The sequence below is a fragment of the Nycticebus coucang genome, chromosome 13, assembly GCF_027406575.1.
Source record: "Nycticebus coucang isolate mNycCou1 chromosome 13, mNycCou1.pri, whole genome shotgun sequence".
NCBI lineage: Eukaryota > Metazoa > Chordata > Mammalia > Primates > Lorisidae > Nycticebus > Nycticebus coucang.
Genome location: NC_069792.1, coordinates 81,896,149 through 81,917,745, shown reverse-complemented (window position 1 = coordinate 81,917,745; position 21,597 = coordinate 81,896,149). Strand labels below are relative to the sequence as shown.

Sequence of the window (21,597 nt, the reverse complement as noted above, 5' to 3'; positions counted from 1 at the left end):
AGAATGGTCCGATGAGATATTATTCCATTTATAGGTTAGGAAAAAGAGGCACTGAGAGGTTAAATCACTTGCCTGAGATCACACAATACATGTGAGGAAGGAAAAGCTGGGCCATGAGTCCAAATTGTGGTTTCTGGAATCTGCCTGTATCCTGAGTCTACTCTACTGCCCCAATGAAAGAGAGCCCTGATCAGCAGTTCTGCTACTCAATAACTCCTATTCCAGTGAAGGTAATATTTTTTTCTAATTAAAATAAAAAAAAAAAAAACAAGCAAACCTGCCATCCCCCAAAGCCTAACTCCAGTAATTAGGTCATTAAGTAATTGAGTCATTTTTAAAGATCCATTTTATCTTCCATATTTTTATTTCTGAACTTTTTGATATTTTCCTTCCTATCATTTATTCAACTAGATTATACAAAAACTGTTTCAAATGTAGAGAATGGAATTATAGCACAAACTTGATCGATTTGGGAAATGGACAGCATCAATGATTGGCACCTTCTGGTACGTAAAGATGGACCTGTTTAATTGGGATGGAAGTTTCTCAAACTCAGTCTCATGATGCTTATAATTAAGTAGCTAAAGGACAGATTAGGTGGTCTCGGTGAAAGATCTTTTTAGTGATATATCTATTCAGGTAGAATTTTTTTTTTTTATTTCAACTTCTCTGACATCTTTGATTTTTTTACAAAGTAAAACAAAAACAAAATAAAAATTCCGGAGCAACCAGAGGCCCATAACTTCACCGAAGTCTGCTTTGAGGGAAAACACATATTCCTTGCAGATGTAGACAGGAAAAAGTGGCACATTTTCCTTTAGTTTCAGGACCACGTGAAATGTAAAGAAAAAAAAACACAGTAGCTACATTCACAGATTCACAGAATTTTAGGGCTGAAAGGAAGAGAAATGATCTCCTGGTCCAAGTGCCACATATTAAAGATGTCTGTTAAACAAAATCAAAACATCTTAGGCTGGCTCTCAAGGTCTTCCATGACCTGACCCCTAATATATAAGAATATTCTTCTTGGCCAAGCACAGTGGCTCACGCCTATAATCCTAACACACTGGTAGGCTGAGGCAGGTGGATCGCCTGAGCTCACGAGTTCAAGGCCAGCCTGAGCAAGAGAAAGACTCAGTCTCTAAAAGTAGCTGTGTGTCATGGTAGGCACCTGTAGTCCCAGCTACTTGAGAGGCTATGCAAGATGATAGCTTGAGCTCAAGAGTTTGAGGTTGCTGTTTCTGTGAGCTATGATGCCATAGCACTCTGCCGAGAGTGATAAAGTAACATTCTATCTCAAAAAAAAAAGAAAAAGAAAAAAAGAACATTCTTCTAATACTCTCCTGAACATTGGCCTGTCTAGAAAGCAAACATACCTTCTTTTTTTCTTTCAGTAAAAACATTCTAAGTGTTCTCTGTGTGTCAGACCCTGAGCTGGGGTATGATACCGTTTCTGTCCTGAAGGAACTGTGACTTCTGTGGAGACAGGGAACAGTTGGAACGAAGTCCCTAAGGGTGGCTCTGCATAGCAGATGTGCCATCTTAAAGAACAGCCAGGAGCTCACCAAAGAGTGAAAGGAGGAAAAAGCAACCCAGACAGGGAAAAGCCTTCCTGAAGGCAGAAAAAGATGAAAGAGTCTAGCATATATTTGGGGAATTTTAAGGGGAGGGATGATGGTAGATGAAGTTGGAGAGGAAAGTAAGAGCCCGTCGTGAGGGGCCACGTGCGCTGTGGGCACGTTTGGGCCCCATCCCCTAGGGCAGTGATTCTCAACCCGTGTGCGGCAGCACCCTGGGGTGCCGTGAGAGGATGCTGTGAAAAGGTTCAAAATCATGAATTAGATTACTTTCAAAAGAAGTTCAAAGGATGGTAAGTACTTCCTTTTTTTTTTTCACCTTTTTTTTTATTAACATAATTTAAGTGTGCTGCAGAAGTTGGCTGTGAGATAAAAATGGTTGAAAACCACTGCCCCAGAGATGAGGATGTGGTGAGGAGGTAAGAGCCAGGGAATGATGAGGGGGTTGTACTGAAAGCTGTTCTGGCAGCTGGGGAAGGAACTAGACCAGGGCTAAATCAGAGTTTGGGGGCCCCTGAGAGCTTCTTGTGATAGTCTCGGTGAAGAGTGAGCGGGGCTTGAAATAAAATTGTGGTAGGTTTGATGGAGCTAGAGAGAATTGAAAACTATTCAATTGTACAAAAGACAGGGGGTGCCCTGTGTTCCCCTGTGTTTCTACAATCCCCAGCTAAGTATTGCCATCTTCCTGTCTCTGTGCACGGGAAACCCATCCACATTTGGAGATCTCATTGAAAGAAGGCTGCCCCTTTCTGGAGCCACTACTTACACCCTCTGCTCAGGAGGCATCCCCTGCCCCACTCTCTCTGTCTCTCTCCTCCCTCTCTCTCCCCCCTCTTTTCCTCTCCCTCTCTCTCTCCCTCTCTCTCTCTCTTCCCCTTCTCCCTCTCTCTTCCTCTCATCCTCTTTCTCCCCCTTCTCTTCCTCCCCCCCTTTCTCTTCCTCTCTCTCATCTCCTCCCCCCTTCCTCTGTCTCTCTCTCTCTCTTTCTTCCTCCCTTTCTCTCTCTCCTTCTTTTTCTCTCTCTCCCGCTCTCCCATCTCTCTCCCTCCATCTGTCTCCCTCTTCCTCTCTGTCTTTCTCTCCCCTTTAACCCCAGAACTTCCATGGCAACTTCTTTGTCTCCCCCTTCAGGCATTTCACACTTTCTTCCACTTTTTTATGAAAGCTTTTTATATAGAAACCTCCATCTCCGTAGGGCCACATGTAGAACCCAGGCATCCTGACTTCCGAGCCAATGCGCTTTAAAGGCTGCATCTCTGGGCTTACTCTAGCTGGCTAAACAGCAGTAAGCAGCCGCTTTATCCAGGTGCTTCATCACTGTCTGCCCTACTGCAGAGGAAGAACCATACTGAAGACGAGGCTTAAAACTCAGGAAGGAGTCAGGACCCCGGCGGCAGCACTGTGCTTTCTGCCCTGGAGAGCCGGCAACTGAAGGCAGAGTACCCGAAAGCAGGCGCTTCTGGCACCAGCTGTAGGAAACACTTGCTATTTTCAGTCTGTCCCGCTTGGTCTCTTTCCCTCCTGCCTTCCTAGACAGACATGCATGGGAAATCAATCAGGGCCTAATGCCACGACACTGAGCCCGGTGTAACAGTCACACCAGTCTGGCAGCCAGCAGGCATCTGGGAGCTGGCAGCCCCAAACACAGGGAAAAATCTGGGCTGCACAGTTCAGAGAACAATTTGCTTTTGAGACGAAACTCCCAAGCCACCCTGTGGCATCCCTACCCAGCACCCAGGTGGGTAAGCAAGGTGCTGTCACACTTAATAAATTTCAGGTCTCGCTTGAGTTCTCCCTGTCCCATTTGGACTCCACTCACCCTTCCCCAAGGCTCTGAATTTGCTCTTCTTTCCTTAGCCCCCTGCCATTCCATTCCTCTAGCTTGCCCCTGCCTGGCCTGGTTAAGAGAAACTAGTTCCTAGAAATGCCAGTAAGAACAAGAAAATCACCTTGTGCACAAATAGGTCTGTTGTCTAACCAAATTAAATAGCTCTTAGGTATTTTCTTGTTTGATATCAGCACGCCTCAAAGCCTTTGATATCCTAAAATTTCCCATGACTTTCTGAGAAACAGATTTAGCATGCACCGTTTCTGGTACTTCTTTGACCAGGACCCCATGCTCTCTAAGCCCTGTTGACATATTCTGGAACTCTGGTTCCCAGGAGCACATTTTGGGAAGCAGCCTGAAGCCTAATAGCAGAGAGTTTATTTTTAAGATTTTTGTTTTGGTATGAAATGGCCTAGAATCAAATGAATAGATAAGTTTGCAGTGAAGGAATGGTGGAGGCAGGGGCATGTGGGAGCATGTGTGAGCATGCGCGTGCATGTGTGAGCATGTGTGTGCATGTGTGAGCATGTGTGTGCATGTGTGTGCATGTGTGAGCATGTGCGTGCATGTGTGTGCATGTGGGTGTTAGTGTCTGTTTCTATGTACAGAATCATATTTGGTATGTCTTTTAGGATTAAAAAGAAAGTGTGAAGATAAAGCAATGAATTTATCTTTCCTGTGGCCCATAAGTAGTTTCATTTGAAAAGAGGAGATCTGGGTGGCACCTGTGGCTCAAGGAGTAGGGCGCCGGTCCCATATGCGGGAGATGGCGGGTTCAAACCCATCCCCGGCCAAAAACCACAAAAAAAAAAAAAAAAAAGAAAAGAGGAGATCTAACATTTTTTTGGACAAAGAAAGTGTACTTAAAATAAGAATGCAGCTTTGTAAAGAGACCAGGAAAGATAGCATTTAATTAGATGTGCAAATTAGGATGTGTTTACTAAAATCAAGATGCACGTTTTTTTGTGCTTGCATACTATTATGTGAATCGCAGCTTAGAAAAAGACTCTGAGGATGAAATAATTTTATTAAAACGAATTTGAGAGTAAAGAGTCCCAAGACTACCTAAGTAGCTAGAGGAAAAGAGGTATCTTTATGAATGGGAACCAATATTTCTGTTACATCTTGTTCACTACGGTAAGCAGAAAAAAGACCCCTAAAATTTCCTAATCCCCAGAAACTGTGAATATGTTACCTTAAAAATGTCAAGAAGGACTGGGCAAATGTGATTTAGTAAAGGACTTTGGGATTATCAGGGAAATTATCTAGATTCATCAATGTACCCACACAGTTACTAGAAAGCAGAAGAACTTTCCTGGCTGTGTCAGAGAGAGGTGACTATGGAAGAAAAGCCAGAGATGCAACTTTGCTGGCTTTGATAATGGAAGTGGGCCATGGGCTACAAGCCAAGGAATGTGGGTAGTCTTTAGAAGCTAGAAAAGGAAAGGAAATGGATCCTCCCCTATAGCCTCCAGAAAGGAAATACCAGTACCTTGCTTTAACCCAGTGAGAGTCATGCCAGACTTCTGACCTACAGAACTGTGAAATAATAAATCTGTGTTTTAAGCTACTGAGATTGCAGTAATCTGTTAGGCAGCAATAGAAATCTAATTCATTAAATTTAGATTTCCCTGTTCCACAAATTGTGTATGTTTGCCCTAATACCTTTACATATTTCTGCTGTTTTAGTTTAAGGATGCAGACTTAGTACTCCACAGATAATATCAAAATGCTGACCAACCCCACTTGCAAGTCATCAGAAGATGCCAAGTGTGGCTCCAGAGGCCCTGTAATGCAAGTAGCTCATTTTAGGAAATAGGTGCAGATGTGTGCATCAGTTTTTCCCTCTTCCTCTCCCTCCCACTGATCACATCTAAATACTGACCTGAGACTGGAAACACAAATATGGGAGGTGATGAGTTCCATTCATTATGCTTTCATTTGCCCCACTGCTCACTTACATATGTGTTTTAATGACAAATTCTGTCTTGTAGAATTTAGAAAAGAAAAATCTATTGCCACTCTCATAAAACCTTGAATCTCCCAGCCTTCTATTTTTCCCCCTTGGGAGCCTGGCTTGCTTAACATGTAGCTGCTGACCAATTTCTACAAAGATGATATTGAGTTTACTTAGCCAAATACAGAAAACAAAACGAAACAAAACAAAAACCAAAACCCACAGGCAACAAAAACATACAGAAGCAAAAGCACAAATTCCATTAGGACCATTTGTCTTTAGCCAGGACATATGTGCAATCTGATTTTACTCCTAGGAGTAAATCCTCGAGTTTCTGCAGTTTCCTTTATGGATTCCCAAGGAGTCCAGTGTGGAGTAAGCCTCTCTCACCAGTAGAGACGCTGGTAAGGTTAAACACATGAATAATAAATGTGATGACCAAGCACAGGCCCTGACCAGCTGCTACTGTGTACTCACAGGAGGTCCCAAGGCACCCTGTGGTCCCACGCTTCCTGTAATCCCGGGGACCCCTGGGGCTCCAGGAATGCCCTAGAAAAGAAGCAGGAAAACAAAACAAAATGAAGACTCACACATTCTCAGGGCTGACAGCTAACTTTCAAGCAGGATTAACACATATACCCTTAATGATAGACTTTCTCCCCCTTGTCACTAAGACTTTAGGCTTCACTGTGTATTCCTGATCCCAGCCACCATAAATGTAGGGAAGACTTGTTTTTTAGTCTCCATACTATAGGTCTGGTGTTCTGTGAAACTCAGGCCTTTTTGTGTCTAATAAAAACCTAAACTAATGCAGGTGACATTATGAAAAGTAGCTCAGAGGAAGAGCAATCAGGCTGTATGAATATATTATCTTTTTAAAGATGTTTAGGGAGAGTTCTGTACCAAGGGATAAGTTGTTATACTAATAGCAAAGATAGCTGCTGAGTCAAAGATCTGGTGAAAGAAAATCTCTTAAAAGAAATAAAGTGTGGCTAGGTGCAGTGGCTCACAACTATAATCCCAGCATTTCGGAAGGGTGAGGTGGCAGAATTATTTGAGACCAGGAGTTTGAGATCAGCCTGAGGCAACATAGCGAGACCCCATCTCTACAAAAAAAGAAAAGAAAAGAAAAATTAACCAGTAATGATGATGTTTGCCTCTAGTCCCGGCTATTCAGGAGGCTGAGACAGGAGGATCCCTGGAGCCCAACAGTCTGAAGTTGCAGTGAGCTTGGTGACGCCACTGCATTCTAGCCTGGGTAACAGAGTGAGACTCTGTCTTAGAAACAGAAAGGAGGAAGGAAGGAGGAAAGGGAGGAAGAGGGAAGGAGGGAGGGAAGGAAGGAAATGCTCTAAAGCTAAGTATGTCCCAGTAGTATTCTGGAAATACTTACAATTGGCCCTGGCGGTCCTGGAGGGCCAGAGGAACCATCTTTTCCTGGAAAGCCCTGGGGAAAAGAAACAGTGTGTCAACTAAGCAGTTTATTCACATGACTTTCAGAATAGGCTCGCCTAATTCCTTTTAATATTGGGAGAGGGCTCAAGTCCTGCCACTTGCTTTGAACTACCAAAGATTCACTGCTTTTGAACTCTTCATGGGAATTGTTCTTGGCAAGTCTTTGGTGTTTGTTGGCTCTGTTAAATTGTCCAATGCAAGACTTTTAGGTGTAAGAAACTACTTACAAACTTAAACAGAAACTTGCTTCCAGAATGTGTTATTAAACTCAGCATAGCGAATGAGAAGGGGGCTCAATTATTGGTTATTGATGACCAGACGAGAAGCTGAATTAGTGCCTTTCATGACCTGATTCTTGAGCCGGGAGCCTCTATCACAGGTACCTACAATATCTGAATCTCTGCAACTCTTTAGGAACAAGCTGGAGAATAATACAGAGGGATTTCCTGCTGTGATGATTCAGTTTTGAATGCTGGGCAGATTTGTTGAATGTGTGTCCTTGTGGGCTCGCAAATGCGTACGTGTTTGGTCTCCATTCCATGCAAATGATGTTCTTTATAAAAACATCTGTCTAAATTATTAAATATGTGTGTGTGTTATTTTTATGTGAGTGTTAAAAAATTTAACAGCTGGAATGACTTACTAGTAAATGTTTACAGTTCTTAATTGTAAACTGGCCTTCCCAGTGCAGTTAACATGACAGAGGATCTTCAATCCCAAATTCTATTAGGTTATAAAATTTTGTTCCAAATACCACCTCCAAACAGAAGTTTCATCATGCCTTTTGCCTCCTGTGGGATGAATTATTTCCCAGCCTAAACCAACTCAAACCTCTCCAGGGGTCCTCACTGTCTCTCCCAATCCCCTGTTTGACATTTCTGCCATTTTTCCAGGGAGCTGTCCTTTCTGCTCATCTTACTCATGAAAATCCTTCATTCAGGGCTCCCCAGACCACTCCCATTATCTCTGCACCTCAAGGTGTCAAATAAAAGAGAATAAAGATGTGACTTAAAGAAAGAAAATGGTGTGTAAGTTGGTAGAGAGAATGTGGGAGGCGGCCCAAAAACAAGGGTGGGACGTGTGTGCAGGAAAATCACTGGTCAGCAAGGCGCTATATAAACCTCCCAGCCCCAGAATGCTAGTGAGTCAGAAAAACAGGGAAGATAAAGAATGCTCAAGCTCACCAATATCCATGGTTTTCCTTTCATGCCTGGGCACATTTTTCCAGCCCAGGGAGTCTGAAGGTGCAGTGAGCTTTTGGATACATTTTTTTGCAGTCACCTCACAATTATGTTGGGAGCCACATGGCTGAGTTCCAGCCAGTAAAGGGGTCAGTTCAGTTCTGGCTCAAAAAAATTTCTGGTAGGTGATAGTGATCCTCCACTTTCTTTTCCTGTTCTGGAGCAACTTCAGGGGCCCTTGTATTGGAGGTGAGAGAGCTCCAAGATGGAAAGATCCTGTGTCCTCAAATGACCACATAGAGCAGAGACCCCCTTCCTCTACCTGCCTTGCCAACAGCACTGGATTCTGAACAAGCAATATATTTTTATTTTATTCTATTTCATTTTGTTAAACCACTGAGATTTGGGGGTTGTTTGTTACAGCCCTTATCCATTCCTGGTAGGCAAGATACTATTTGTTTTTTGTTTTGTTTGTTTTTTGACTATTACTTCTGTTCTTTCACTTTAGTCAAAAATATTACAAATTCGAGAAAGCTGCAGTGATAAGCCCCGACCCAGATTAAACTATACACAGACACGTACAGACACACACCCATCCATCTTTGGACTTACTAACTACACAGAAAAAAATCAATACTGATGTAGGTCAAAGGAAAGGACTTTAAATGGAGTTTAAATACAGCACATCGCAACCAGAATATATAAGAGATGACCAGGACCTTGGAACTCACATAGCTCAACTTTCTCACATTACAAGTGAGAAAACTTGAGGCCAAGAGACGTTAGGAAACCTAACTACTTTTTCAAAAGAAAATTTTAATAATGTTTTTATTTCTTAGATGAAGTTCTCATAAGAAAAAAATGGATCCTGGGCACATAGTCAATAACTTAAGGAAACATTTCAAGAAAGGACATCTTTTGTTTCCTGCCTCAAAACTCTTCCAGCACCGGACAGGAAGTGAGTGTGCACTCGAGTGTGAGCACATATGACACGTGGCCAGTGCAACTGCACAACAATAGAAACTGTGGCATTGCTGCAGGAGTCCTCCCTGACGCTGTTTCAGGATGTGTCCAGATGGGAAACATCGCTTTCTTTTTTTTTTTTTTAGAGATAGAGTCTCACTTTATCGCCCTAGGTAGAGTGCCGTGGCATCATGGCTCAAAGCAACCTCCAACTCCTGGGCTTAGACGATTCTCCTGCCTCAGCCTCCCAAGTAGGTGGGACTACAGGTGCCACAACGCCTGGGTATTTTTTCGTTGCAGTTTGGCTGGGGCCGAGTTTGAACCCTCCACCCTTGGTATATGGGGCCTGCGCCCTACTCACTGAGCCACAGGCACCGCTCCAGATGGGAAACATTTCAAAAACAAGTGAGGGAAAGCTTATTCACAGAGAGAAGCAAGCCATGATATATTTTCTTAAAAGAAAACTACAGAAAATTGCATTATTCCAAGGAAGATCATCAGGAAATAACACATTTACCCTTCTCTCCCAATCACGTGGGAAAGAGTTTTTATAAAGCAATGATCTCTCAGTGTTCTCCCATCCGTGATGACATTGTAGGGATACTCCTGTGAACTGGCTTGAATTCACCTGATTCATAGACACCATGTGAGTATTATCTAGAAGGAAAGACAATGAAATGCTCGTACATATGAGCTTAATATGGCAGTGGGGCTAATGCTTTAGCATAATCAAATCAAAATCGGAGATTGGATAATATATGTTTTCTCTAAGTTTGCCTATCTAAAGAGCATCCTTAGTAGCTGAATTTTCTTTTTTTTTTATTTCGAGGGCAGAAATTATGTTTTATGGATTATTACATTCCTAACACCTTGATACACATTGCTGGCAAAAAAATAGGTACTGTACCTATTTAAATGCTTAACTTGAATAAAATTGAGGCTCCTGGAGGCAGTTTTCTGCTTATCATGTTGAATAAATAAGTCTTAATCAGAGGTAGAATGACTCTGAAAATATATAGGGCAAGGAGGAAATGCTGTTGACATTCCTCTTAGCTCTTGATCTCTCATAAAACCAGGAAGAAAGCCATTGGGAGTCATCCTATCCCAAGAAGTTGAAATTTCATTTAGTAAAATCTTAGGAGTAGTTTCCTAGAAGCAGATATGAATTCTTGTGTAGCTGATTTATTGCAGGAGTGTTCTTGGAGAAACCTATAAGGTCCTGAGGGAAGCAGGATAGGACAGGGGAGAAGACAGGTGGAGAAGCGGGTTATCCAAAGCTGGGCCTCAGCCTGCTCCCCTGGGGAGCTCTGGAGTGTAAATTACACATCAAAGTTGACCCACGGTAAGGTTCTATACAATCACATCCATTATCATTGACCAGAAGCTGAAATGGCATTTCTAAGGGCAATTCTCTGGAGAAAGGGACAATTGTGAGTTGTTAGGGGTTAATTCCCATAGCAATCAAGGGACCAGCACACCTGCCAGGCGAAGGGCATCTGCTCAGAAAATCAATAGGGTTCACTACAGTGCATTTTATTCTGGTGCTTCTTTTCATGAACCGTCATAAACAATCAAAGATTTTTACATATAATAATTCAAGAACAAAGGTATTTTTAAGACTACTATGAATTACTTGTTTTCTTCATCCCTGATTAAAATTTTCTTTTTCTTTTTTTTATTAAATCATAGCTGTGTACATTGATATGATCATGGGGCATCATTCACTAGCTTTACAGACCGTTTACCAAGTTTCACATATACCCTTGTAAGATGCACCGCTAGTGTAATCCCACCAATCCCCTTCCCTCTACCCACCTCCCACCTCCCTCCCCTCCCTTTCCCCCTTCCCCCTATTCTTAGGTTGTAACTGGGTTATAGCTTTCATGTGAAAACCCTAAATTAGTTTCATAGTAGGGCTGAGTACATTGGGTACTTTTTCTTCCATTCTTGAGATACTTTACTAAGAAGAATATGTTCCAGCTCCATCCATGTAAACATGAAAGAGGTAAAGTCTCCATCTTTCTTTAAGGCTACATAATATTCCATGGTGTACATGTACCACAATTTATTAATCCATTCGTGGATCAATGGGCACTTGGGCTTCTTCCATGACTTAGCAATTATGAATTGAGCTGCAATAAACATTCTGGTACAAATATATTTGTTATGATGTGCTTTTTGGTCTTCTGGGTATATGCCCAGTAGAGGGATTACAGGATTGAATGGCAGATCTATTTTTAGATCTCTAAGTGTTCTCCATATCTCTTTCCAAAAGGAATGTATTAATTTGCATTCCCACCAGCAGTGCAAAAGTGTTCCCTTTTCTCCACATCCGCACCAACATCTCTGGTCTTGGGATTTTGTGATATAGGCTAGTCTCACTGGAGTTAGATGGTATCTCAAAGTAGTTTTGATTTGCATTTCTCTGATGATTAACGATGAAGAGCATTTTTTCATATGTCTGAAGGCTGCACGCCTGTCTTCTTCAGAGAAGTTTCTCTTCAAATCCCTTGCCCAGCCTGCGATGATCCCTTGTTCTATTCTTGCTAATGTGTTTGAGTTCTCTGTGGATTCTGGTTATTAAACCTTTGTCAGAGACATAACCTGCAAATATCTTCTCCCATTCTGAAGGATGTTTGCTTGCTTTACTTACTGTGTTCTTGGCTGTGCAGAAGCTTTTTAGTTTGATCAAGTCCCAGTAGTGTATTTTTGAAGCTGCTTCAATTGCCCAGGGGGTCCTCCTCATAAAATACTCACCCAGCCCGATTTCTTCAAGGGTTTTCCCTGCACTCTCCTGTAGTATTTTTATAGTTTCATGTCTTAAGTTTAAATCTTTGATCCAGTGAAAGTCTATCTTAGTTAATGGTGAGAGGTGCGGGTCCACTTTCAGTCTTCTACAGGTTGCCAGCCAGTTCACCCAGCACCATTTGTTAAATAGGGAATCTTTTCCCCACGGAATGTTTTTAATTGGCTTGCCAAAGATTAAATAACAGTAAGTAGCTGGATTCATCTCTTGGTTCTCTATTCTGTTCCAGACATCTACTTCTCTGTTTTTGTGCCAATACCATGCTGTTTTGATCACTATTGATTTGTAGTATAGTCTGAGGTCTGGTAGTGTAATTCCTCCTGCTTTGTTTTTATTTCTGAGTAATGTCTTGGCTATTTAAGGTTTTTTCTGATTCCATATAAAACGAAGTATTTTTTTTTTCAAGATCTTTAAAGTATGAGAGTGGAGCTTTAATAGGGATTGCATTGAAATTATATATTGCTTTGGGTAGTATAGACATTTTAACAATATTGATTCTTCCCAGCCATGAGCATGGTATGTTTTTCCATTTGTTAATATTTTCAGCTATTTCTTTTCTTAGAGTTTCATAGTTCTCTTTATAGAGATCTTTCACGTCCTTTGTTAGATAAATTCCCAAATAGTTCATCTTCTTTGGCACTACTGTGAATGGGATAGAGTCATAACTGTTTTTTCAACTTGACTGTTGTTGGTATATATAAAGGCTACCAATTTATGAATGTTGATTTTGTAACCTGAGACGCTGCTGTATTCCTTGATCACTTCTAAAAGTTTTGTAGTAGAGTCCCTAGTGTTTTCCAGATATACTATCATATCATCCGCGAAGAGCAAAAGTTTGATCTCTTCTGACACTATATGGATACCCTTGATCGCCTTTTCTTCCCTAATTGCGGTGGCTAAAACTTCCATTACAATGTTAAAAAGCAATGGAAACAATGGGCAGCCTTGTCTGGTTCTTGATCTGAGTGGAAATGATTCCAATTTAACTCCATTGAATATGATATTGGCTGTGGGTTTGCTGTAGATGGCCTCTATCAGTTTAAGAAATGTCCCTTCTATACCGATTTTCTTAAGTGTTCTGATCATGAAGGGATGCTGAATATTATCAAAAGCTTTTTCTGCATCGATTGAGAGAATCATATGGTCTTTGTTTTTTAATTTGTTTATGTGCTGGATTACATTTAGAGATTTACGTATATTGAACCAGCCTTGAGATCCTGGGATAAAACTGACTTGGTCATGATGTATAATTTGTTTGATGTGTTGCTGGATTCTGCTCGTTAGGATCTTGTTGAATATTTTTGCATCTATATTCATTAGTGATATCGGTCTATAATTTTCTTTTCTTGTTGGGTCTTTTCCTGGTTTGGCGGTCAGGGTGATGTTTACTTCATAGAACGTGTTGGGTAGTCTTCCTTCTTTTTCTACCTTTTGGAACAGGTTGAGTAATATAGGTACTAATTCCTCTTTAAAGGTTTGGTACAATTCAGACCTGAAACCATCCCAGGCATTTCTTTTTAGGGAGGTTTTGTATGGCTGATGCTATTTCCGAACCTGATATGGGCCTGTTCAACATTTCCACTTGATCTGGCTAAGTCTTGGAAGGTGACGTGCTTCCATGCTTCCAAGTATTGGTCAATTTCCTTCAGATTTTCATATTTCTGAGAATACAGTTTCTTGTAATATTCATTAAGGATTTCTTGGATTTCTGACAAGTCTGTTGTTATTTCGTCTTTGTTGTTTCTCATTGATGAGATTAGAGATTTTACTCTTTTTTTCCTGATTAGGTTGGCCAAAGGTTTATCTATTTTATTGACTTTTTCAAAAAACCAGCTTTTTGATGTATTGATCTGTTGTATTATTCTTTTGTTTTCAATTTCATTGAATTCTGCTCTAATTTTGGTTATTTCTTTTCTTCTACTGGGTTTGGGGTTGGAATGTTCTTCCTTTTCCAGTTGCTTGAGATGTCCCATTAAGTTGTTAACTTCCTCTCTTTCCGTTCTCTTGAGGAAGGCTTGCAGTGCTATAAATTTCCCTCTTAGAAGTGCCTTTGCGGGGCGGCGCCTGTGGCTCAGTGAGTAGGGCGCCAGCCCCATATGCCGAGGGTGGCGAGTTCAAAGCCAGCCCCGGCCAAACTGCAATCAAAAAATAGCCGGGCGTTGTGGCGGGCGCCTGTAGTCCCAGCTGCTCGGGAGGCTGAGGCAAGAGAATCGCGTAAGCCCAAGAGTTAAGAGGTTGCTGTGAGCCGTGTGACGCCATGGCACTCTACCCGAGGGCGGTACAGTGAGACTCTGTCTCTACAAAAAAAAAAAAAAGAAGTGCCTTTGCGGTATCCCAGAGGTTCTGATAGTTCGTGTCTTCATTGTTGTTTTGTTCCAAAAACTTGGCAATTTCTTTCTTAATCTCATCTCTGACCCAGCTATCATTCAGCATAAGGTTATTTAACTTCCATGTTTTTGTATCAGTATGCAGATTCCTGTTGTTACTCAGCTCAAGTTTTATTCCATGGTGGTCCGAGAAGATGCATGGAATAATTTCTATTCCTTTAAATTTACTGAGGTTAGACTTGTGACCTAAGATGTGATCAATTTTGGAGTAAGTTCCATGGGCTAATGAGAAGTATGTGTATTCAGTTTTGTTGGGATGAAATGTTCTGTAGATGTCTGCTAAATCCAAATGTTGGATGGTTAGGTTTAAATCTAAGATTTCTTTGCTCAGCTTCTTGTTGGAGGATTGATCCAACACTGCCAAAGGAGTGTTGAAATCTCCTTGGAGAATTATGGAGCTGGAGGAAATTATGGAGCTGGAGGAAATCAAGTTGCTCATGTCTGTTAGAGTTTCTCTTATACATTGAGGTGCATTCTGGTTGGGTGCATAGATATTAATAATTGAGATCTCCTAATATTGAGTATTACCCTTAACAAATATGAAGTGACCATTCTTGTCCTTCCTTACTTTTGTTGGTTTAAAGCCTATTGTATCTGCAAATAAAATTGCAACACCTGCTTTTTTCTGATTACCATTTGCCTGAAACATGGATGACCATCCTTTCACCCTGAGTCTGTATTTGTCTTTTAAGTTAAGATGTGACTCTTGTATGCAACAAATATCTGGCTTGAGTTTTTGTATCCAATCAAATAACCTATGCCTCTTTAGAGGACAGTTTAAGCCGTTCACATTAATGGAGAATATTGATAAGTCTGGTGAAGTTTTGGGTATTGAGTTTTTCAAAAGTCCAGTGGCCATTTTTAATCCTTTTGCCAGTGTGGAAATTGGAGTTTTATCCGAAGTTTCTAAGTGAGTTTACTTTTGTGGCATAGGATTGGGTTGGTCATTATGGAGGATAGGTCTGAGAATATCCTGAAGAGCTGGTTTGGTTATGGCAAATTTCTTCAACATATGAATGTCATTAAAGTATTTAATTTCTTCATCATAAATGAAACTCAGTTTAGCTGGATACAAGATCTGGGGTTGAAAGTTATTTTGCTTTAGGAGATTAAAAGTCAGTGACCACCCTCTTCTGTCTTGAAAAGTTTCAGCACAGAGATCTGCAGTCATTCTAATATTCTTCCCTTTGAAGGTAATGGTTTTCTTTCTCCTGGCAGCTTTGAGGATTTTCTCCTTCATATTAACTTTAGTGAAGTTAATTATGATATGCCTGGGGGATGTCTTATGGGGTTGAGTCGTGCTGGGGTTCTGAAGCTGTCCGCTATCTGAATTTCAGAATCTCTAGGCATGTCTGGAAAATTCTCTTTCATAATTTCATGCAGAAGGGCCTCTGTGCCCAGTGAGGCCACTTCATCTGTTTCTGGAACTCCTATGATTCAGATATTCACCTTCTTCGATTTATCCCAGAGCTCTCTGAGAGAGTGATCCATTTTTGCTCTCCATTTCTCTTCCTCTTTGAGAGTTTGGGAGTGTTCAAAGGCTTTATCTTCGATGTCAGAAATCCTTTCTTCTGCTTGCTCCATTCTGTTGCTGAGGGATTCTACTGTATTTTTCATATCTTTGAGGGCTGCAAATTCTTGCTTCAGTGTGTCTAAGTCTTTGGTGGTTTTGTCTTTAAATTCATTAAATTCTTGAGACAACTTTTGAATTTCTCCTCGAATTCCTAATTCCACTTTGTTAATCTTGTCTGCAATCCAAATTCTGAATTCGATTTCTGACATCTCAGCCAGTTCTTTATGAATGGGATCTTCAATTGCATCTGCCATATCTTTCCTTGGGGGGGGTTTGATCTATTCTGGTTATTCATGTTACCAGAGTTTTGCCACTGATTCCGCCCCATGGTTGTTTTACTCCCTCTGATTTTTTCCCCTGGGGCTTTGCCGAGGGCCTATACAAAGGCCCTGAGGCCCTGTTGTGGCCTGAGAAACTGGAGCCCTGTCTGGTGTGGTGGGGCTAAGTGGTTCTGTCTTGTTTTCAGCTGGTTTCTGTTCCACCCTAGTGAAACAGATACTTTGGATTGAAGTCTCAGATGTGGAGAAATATCAGCAATTAAGTCACCCCGCCCCCCACCGGCAAATAATTGGAAAAGAAAAATCAAACCTTCCTATCACCGTGCACCCAGGGCACCACCTGATTTGTCCTCAGATGATAGGTTCAGTTCAAAAAGGTCCAAATCAATTGTCTCAGTCTGCACCTGTCTCAGGTGAGAGAGTTTAAGAGGTCTCTGGGAACTGGATCACAGGGGTGGTGACTACTCTGGTGTGGCTTGCTCCAGTGCTGCGTGGAGTCAGGAGAAGCCACGCAGCCAATAAATCAGTCTGGGAAGGTTGCTGCCTCCTTCCCCACCTTGCACCACTTCACATCCAGTCACTGATAGCCCTGCAGTTGGCTGACCCAGTTGCCTGTAGTGAATCGGTACTCCAAGAGTTTGTATCTGCCTGAATCACAAGGAAGTCTGCCAGGCCGCTGTGCTCTGCCTCTCTCCAGCAGGAGGAGGTGAGGCCTGACAACCTCAGGCGCTAGATGAAGGTTGAGGGGTTTTCACTCAAGTCCAGTCTCGCCCCGATTAATGTTCTGACAGAACAGAACAGAACAACTCTGCAGTTCCCCTGCAGAAGAGAAGCTGAATTGAGCTCCAAATCAGCTTGTCTTTGCTCTTGTATTGTCTATAGGCTGACGATCCCCCGAGGGCCAGGTGTGTCTTAGGTTTAGTAAAGCGGACCTCTGGGTCAGCCCCACCCTGGGAGTTTCCCTGGTTTGCAAGTTGGAGTTGCCTCAGGCAAACTCAGAGTCTCTGGATGCCCAGGGAGAAAGAGGGTGTGGCTTCAGAATATTCGGTAGTGAGCTGTATTGCTAGCAAAAGAGGGCTGCTGCTTTATGGCTCAGGCAACAGCCGCTCGGGTGTAGCTCCCCTCCAGCCAACCGTCCTCTCTCAGCTCCTGTACCCCAGAGTCTGCACTGACCGGCTGCAGTCCAGCACTGTCAACACCCCTCGAGCAATCGCCCAAGAGTCTGGACCCCTGGGGGACAGGCCTCCAGACCTTGGAGCGAGAGCAGAGGGGAGTGCCGGGAGTGCTGGGAGCCTGGGGTTGCAGGCAGAGAACACACAGAGCTTTACACAGTTTTATGCCTGGCCGTATTATCACCAAAAGACGGCTGTCGCACTGTGCCTCAGGGAACTGCCACTCTGGTGCAGTCCCCTCTCTGCCAACCTACCGGGACTGGCCTCCATAGCCCAGTGTGAGCGAAGGGGAGTGCTGGGAGTTCAGAATTCCAGGTAGAGACTATATATAGTTTATACAGTTTTATGCCTGGCAGGAGGACACCGTGGCACCCTAGTAGAGGAGGTAGGTCCAGTTTTTAGAGGGTCTCTCCTGTGGAGTGTAGTGGGAGGACCTTTGAACTCTGACTGGTTGTTTCTGGGGCACTCTGAGCCGTTCTCATGGGGGAGGGGACTCCTGTCCGCTTGGTGATGGATTTTGTACCTTTTGTTTGTATCCTTGTGGTCGCAGCTCGCCTCAGCGGGGTTGACCTGCGTTCTACAACCTTCTCTCTTAGTGCAGCTCAAATTCACCAGGTTACTTGCTGAATTTTTGTCCTTTAACTCTCCTTCTGGACGGGAGCCTCTGTGGAAAGCTGGCTTCAGTCAGCCATCTTGTCTCCTCCCTAAAATTTTCTTACTACAAATTATTACAACTGAAAGACTGTTAGCCTTAACACCATTTTATTTTTTATTATTTTTTCCTTAATATCATTTTTTAAAAAGCCATTTTCTCCAAAATTCTCCTTAACTCTAGAAAATTAAAAGTGTTTACATTTTTTCATCTCACAAAATGTAATGTTCCTTTGAAATATTATTCATTTACAAGCCTCACCTTTGTCACTTTATTCAGAAATACAGTAGAACCTCCATAGTTGACCACCTCCTTAAGTTGACCTTATTTTCATAGACCAAACATGTACCACCTGTATGCATCAGTACAGTAGTTCCTTCTGTTGACCACCTCGGTACGTTGACCAGTTTGTTAAAGTCCCCTGTGTGGTGAACTTACAGAGGTTCTACTGTATTTACAGAGCAGACACTGAGCATAATGCTAGGTCCTGTGTAGACAATGATGAATAAGGCAACTGGTTTCTAAGAAGTTTGCCGTTTTGAGGAAGTCAAGTAATGAACAGAAACTAACAATGTGCTACGGTGATAGACCAGAGTGTTCCATGGGAACATGTGGGAAGAGCACTGAACCCAGGGAAACTTTCCCAGGAGAGGTGGCATTCAGTCGCATGACTCAGCATGGTAGGGCCCACTGCGTTAGTCTCTCCATTCATGTACAGCTGTAATATCCCTGATGCAGCCGCCCCAGACAAGCCCCTCAACCCTGAGAAGGGCTGGATTTGGGCTCCTTTTCCCACCTCTTCATCTCAGGGTGAGCAACAATGCCAGAAACTTTTTATATAAAAAAAATAAACTTAGGGGAAAGAAAAACTTTATAAAATATCTGTATTTTGCAGGGCAAAATAATTGACAAAGTCTGACTTTATGATTCAGTTTTATCATTGAAGCTCATTAATAGCTAAAAAGTGATTTGCCTTTCCCAAAGACTTTATCTATAATGTTCCATTTCATATCATGGAGTGAATCTGAAAAAATTATGTTTATGGATTAAGTATCCCCAGAAGAAACAAAAACCCTTAATTAAGCAATACATAATGAGCATTAGGAAATAAAAAGTTAAACGATATGCACAATATGGGAATTCACTTAAGCTGCCAAATATATATTTTTTAAGTGCATGAAATCAGCCACCCACGAGCAGGGATGTTTTATAACACGAACAGCTCCAGGCATTTTTACCTTCTTGATATTCTCACCTCAAAATATTAATATGCACCCACAGCCCACATTAAAAATAATTTTTACTATAAAAACTTGAAAGAATTTTTTATAATTTCTTTTTGAACACATATGACTATGAGTAACCTTTAAGTTATAGTTGGCTATGATTTATCAGCAAAAGAAAATCTACCCTATAATTTGCTTTCAAAATCACTAATATTCGAATGAACACTAAATTTAACTATGGCTAAAACTGACAACACATATTGTTGTCATTTAAACATTTATTAATTTCCATTTTGCAGTTTTCTTTTCTATACTATAGAGCAAATGTATATACTTTTTTCAGGTCTCAAACTTTTTTTTGTAGACTTCTTAAAAAATTCTGTATTTTCTAGGTATGGAGTCCATGGTATCCAAAAAATGACCTGCCCAGAAATAGCATTGCACCTAAATGAAATTCAGAAGCTAGAATGTTTATTTAGCTATCAGAACTAGTGACTCAATTATGGTATTCATCCTTTAGGCCTTCTTTGAAGCCTACAGTGGTAGGTCATGACCCTCACATTAGGATTCTGAAACGTGGCCAACTGTTGAAGTCCTTCAGCTGGTGCTATAATCTAGGGTACAGTGGGTCTGTAAGCAGGTGGTATCTGATGACTTTGTTGAAAGGGACCAGACTTGAGCACTGAGGGTTAGAGAACTGCTTGAAGAAACCCCTGATGTGCCATTTCCACCCTGGGGCATGGCTCTGGGATGCTGTAAGCAGACCAGCATGGCAGTCAGCCACGAGAAAGAAGGCTGCTACTTGCGGCAAAGGATTACCAACCAGCCACCAGATTGAGAGGCCAGACAGCAAAAAGCCACAGACTCTGAAAACATTGGCCCAGGCTAGAAATTCAAGATTGATTCTTGAATAGGATACCATGTTGGGTTACATGGGAGAATTTTTGGTGACACAAACACATGCATGAATTTTAAACATGTATGTGTTTATATGTATATATAAATCAATACATAGTTTTATATTTTCTATGCACACATACTTTTTTAATGTGTACATATTTATATGCAATTTAAATGTATGTGTATATATATATATAAATATAAGCATATATACATTTTTAGTTAGCTTCAGTGAATTGAAATAAATAACACTACCAATAGCTTACCAAACAAATCATTTTGACATACAATGGGTGTCACACAATAAACTACCTGTGAGTCCAAAACCTACCCGGTTATCAGAATCACTAAGCCTTTTAAAATTATACATTTCTAGGTCATGCCTAAGAACTTTTGCATCTGAATCTCGGAGGCTGAAGTCTAAGAATGTGCATATTAAAAAAAAAAAAAAAAAAACAGGGTGGTGCGTGTGGCTCAAAGGAGCAGGGCACCGGCCCCATATCCTGGAGGTGGTAGGTTCAAACCCAGCCCCAGCCAAAAACTGCAAAAAAAACCCACAAACATTCTTGTACTGAGATTGGGTTATAGCCTTCATATGAAAGCTATAAATTAGTTTCATAGTAGGGCTGAGTACATTGGGTACTTTTTCTTCCATTCTTAGGATACCTTGCTAAGAAGAATATTTTCCAGCTCCATCCACGTAAACATGAAAGAGGTAAAGTCTCCATTTTTCTTTACAGCTTCATAATATTCCATGGTGTACAAATACCACAATTTATTAATCCATTCATGAGTTGATGGGCACTTGGGTTTTTTCTATGACTTAGCAATTAGGAATTGGGCTGCAATAAACATTCTGGTAAAAATATCTTTGTTATAATGTGATTTTTGGTCTTGGGGGGCAAGGAAGGGTGGAGGGAGGGTGATTGGTGGGTCCACACCTAGGGTGCATCTTGGAAGGGTGCAGGTGAAGTTTACTAAGTGTAGAGTATAAGAGTTTGAACACAATAATTAAGAAAATGCCATGAAGAGCCTTTGTGTACACCAATAACAGTCAAGATGAGAAGCTAATTAAGGACACAACTCCCTTCACCATAGTTTCAAAGAAAATGAAATACCTAGGAGTATACCTAACGAAGGAGGTGAAGGACCTCTATAAAGAAAACTATGAAATCCTCAGAAAGGAAATAGCAGAGGATATTAACAAATGGAAGAACATACCATGCTCATGGATGAGAAGAATCAACATTGTTAAAATGTCTATACTTCCCAAAGCAATCTACCTATTCAATGCCATTCCTATCAAAATACCAACATCGTACTTTCAAGATTTGGAAAAAATGATTTTGAATTTTGTATGGAACCAGAAAAAACCCCGTATAGCTAAGGCAGTTCTCTGTAACAAAAATAAAGCTGGGGGCATCAGCATACCAGATTTTAGTCTGTACTACAAAGCCATAGTGCTCAAGACAGCATGGTACTGGCACAAAAACAGAGACATAGACACTTGGAATCGAATTGAAAACCAAGAAATGAAACTAACATTTTACAACCACCTAATCTTTGATAAACCAAACAAGAACATACCTTGGGGGAAAGACTCCCTAGTCAATAAATGGTGTTGGGAGAACTGGATGTCTAC

General features: G+C 41.4%; 1 protein-coding gene across 4 annotated transcripts in view; it reads right to left on the bottom strand.

The window, feature by feature from the left end:
• COL14A1 (collagen type XIV alpha 1 chain) overlaps positions 1-21,597 on the bottom strand; it is a 239,651-nt gene that overhangs the window by 27,606 nt on the left and 190,448 nt on the right. For all 4 annotated transcript variants that reach the window (XM_053558381.1, XM_053558382.1, XM_053558383.1 and 1 more), the window contains exons 41-42: positions 6,756-6,809; positions 5,840-5,911 (exon numbers count right to left, since the gene is read on the bottom strand). In XM_053558381.1, coding sequence (XP_053414356.1) covers positions 5,840-5,911; positions 6,756-6,809 — 126 coding nt within the window. The remainder of the gene's footprint in view (positions 1-5,839; positions 5,912-6,755; positions 6,810-21,597) is intronic.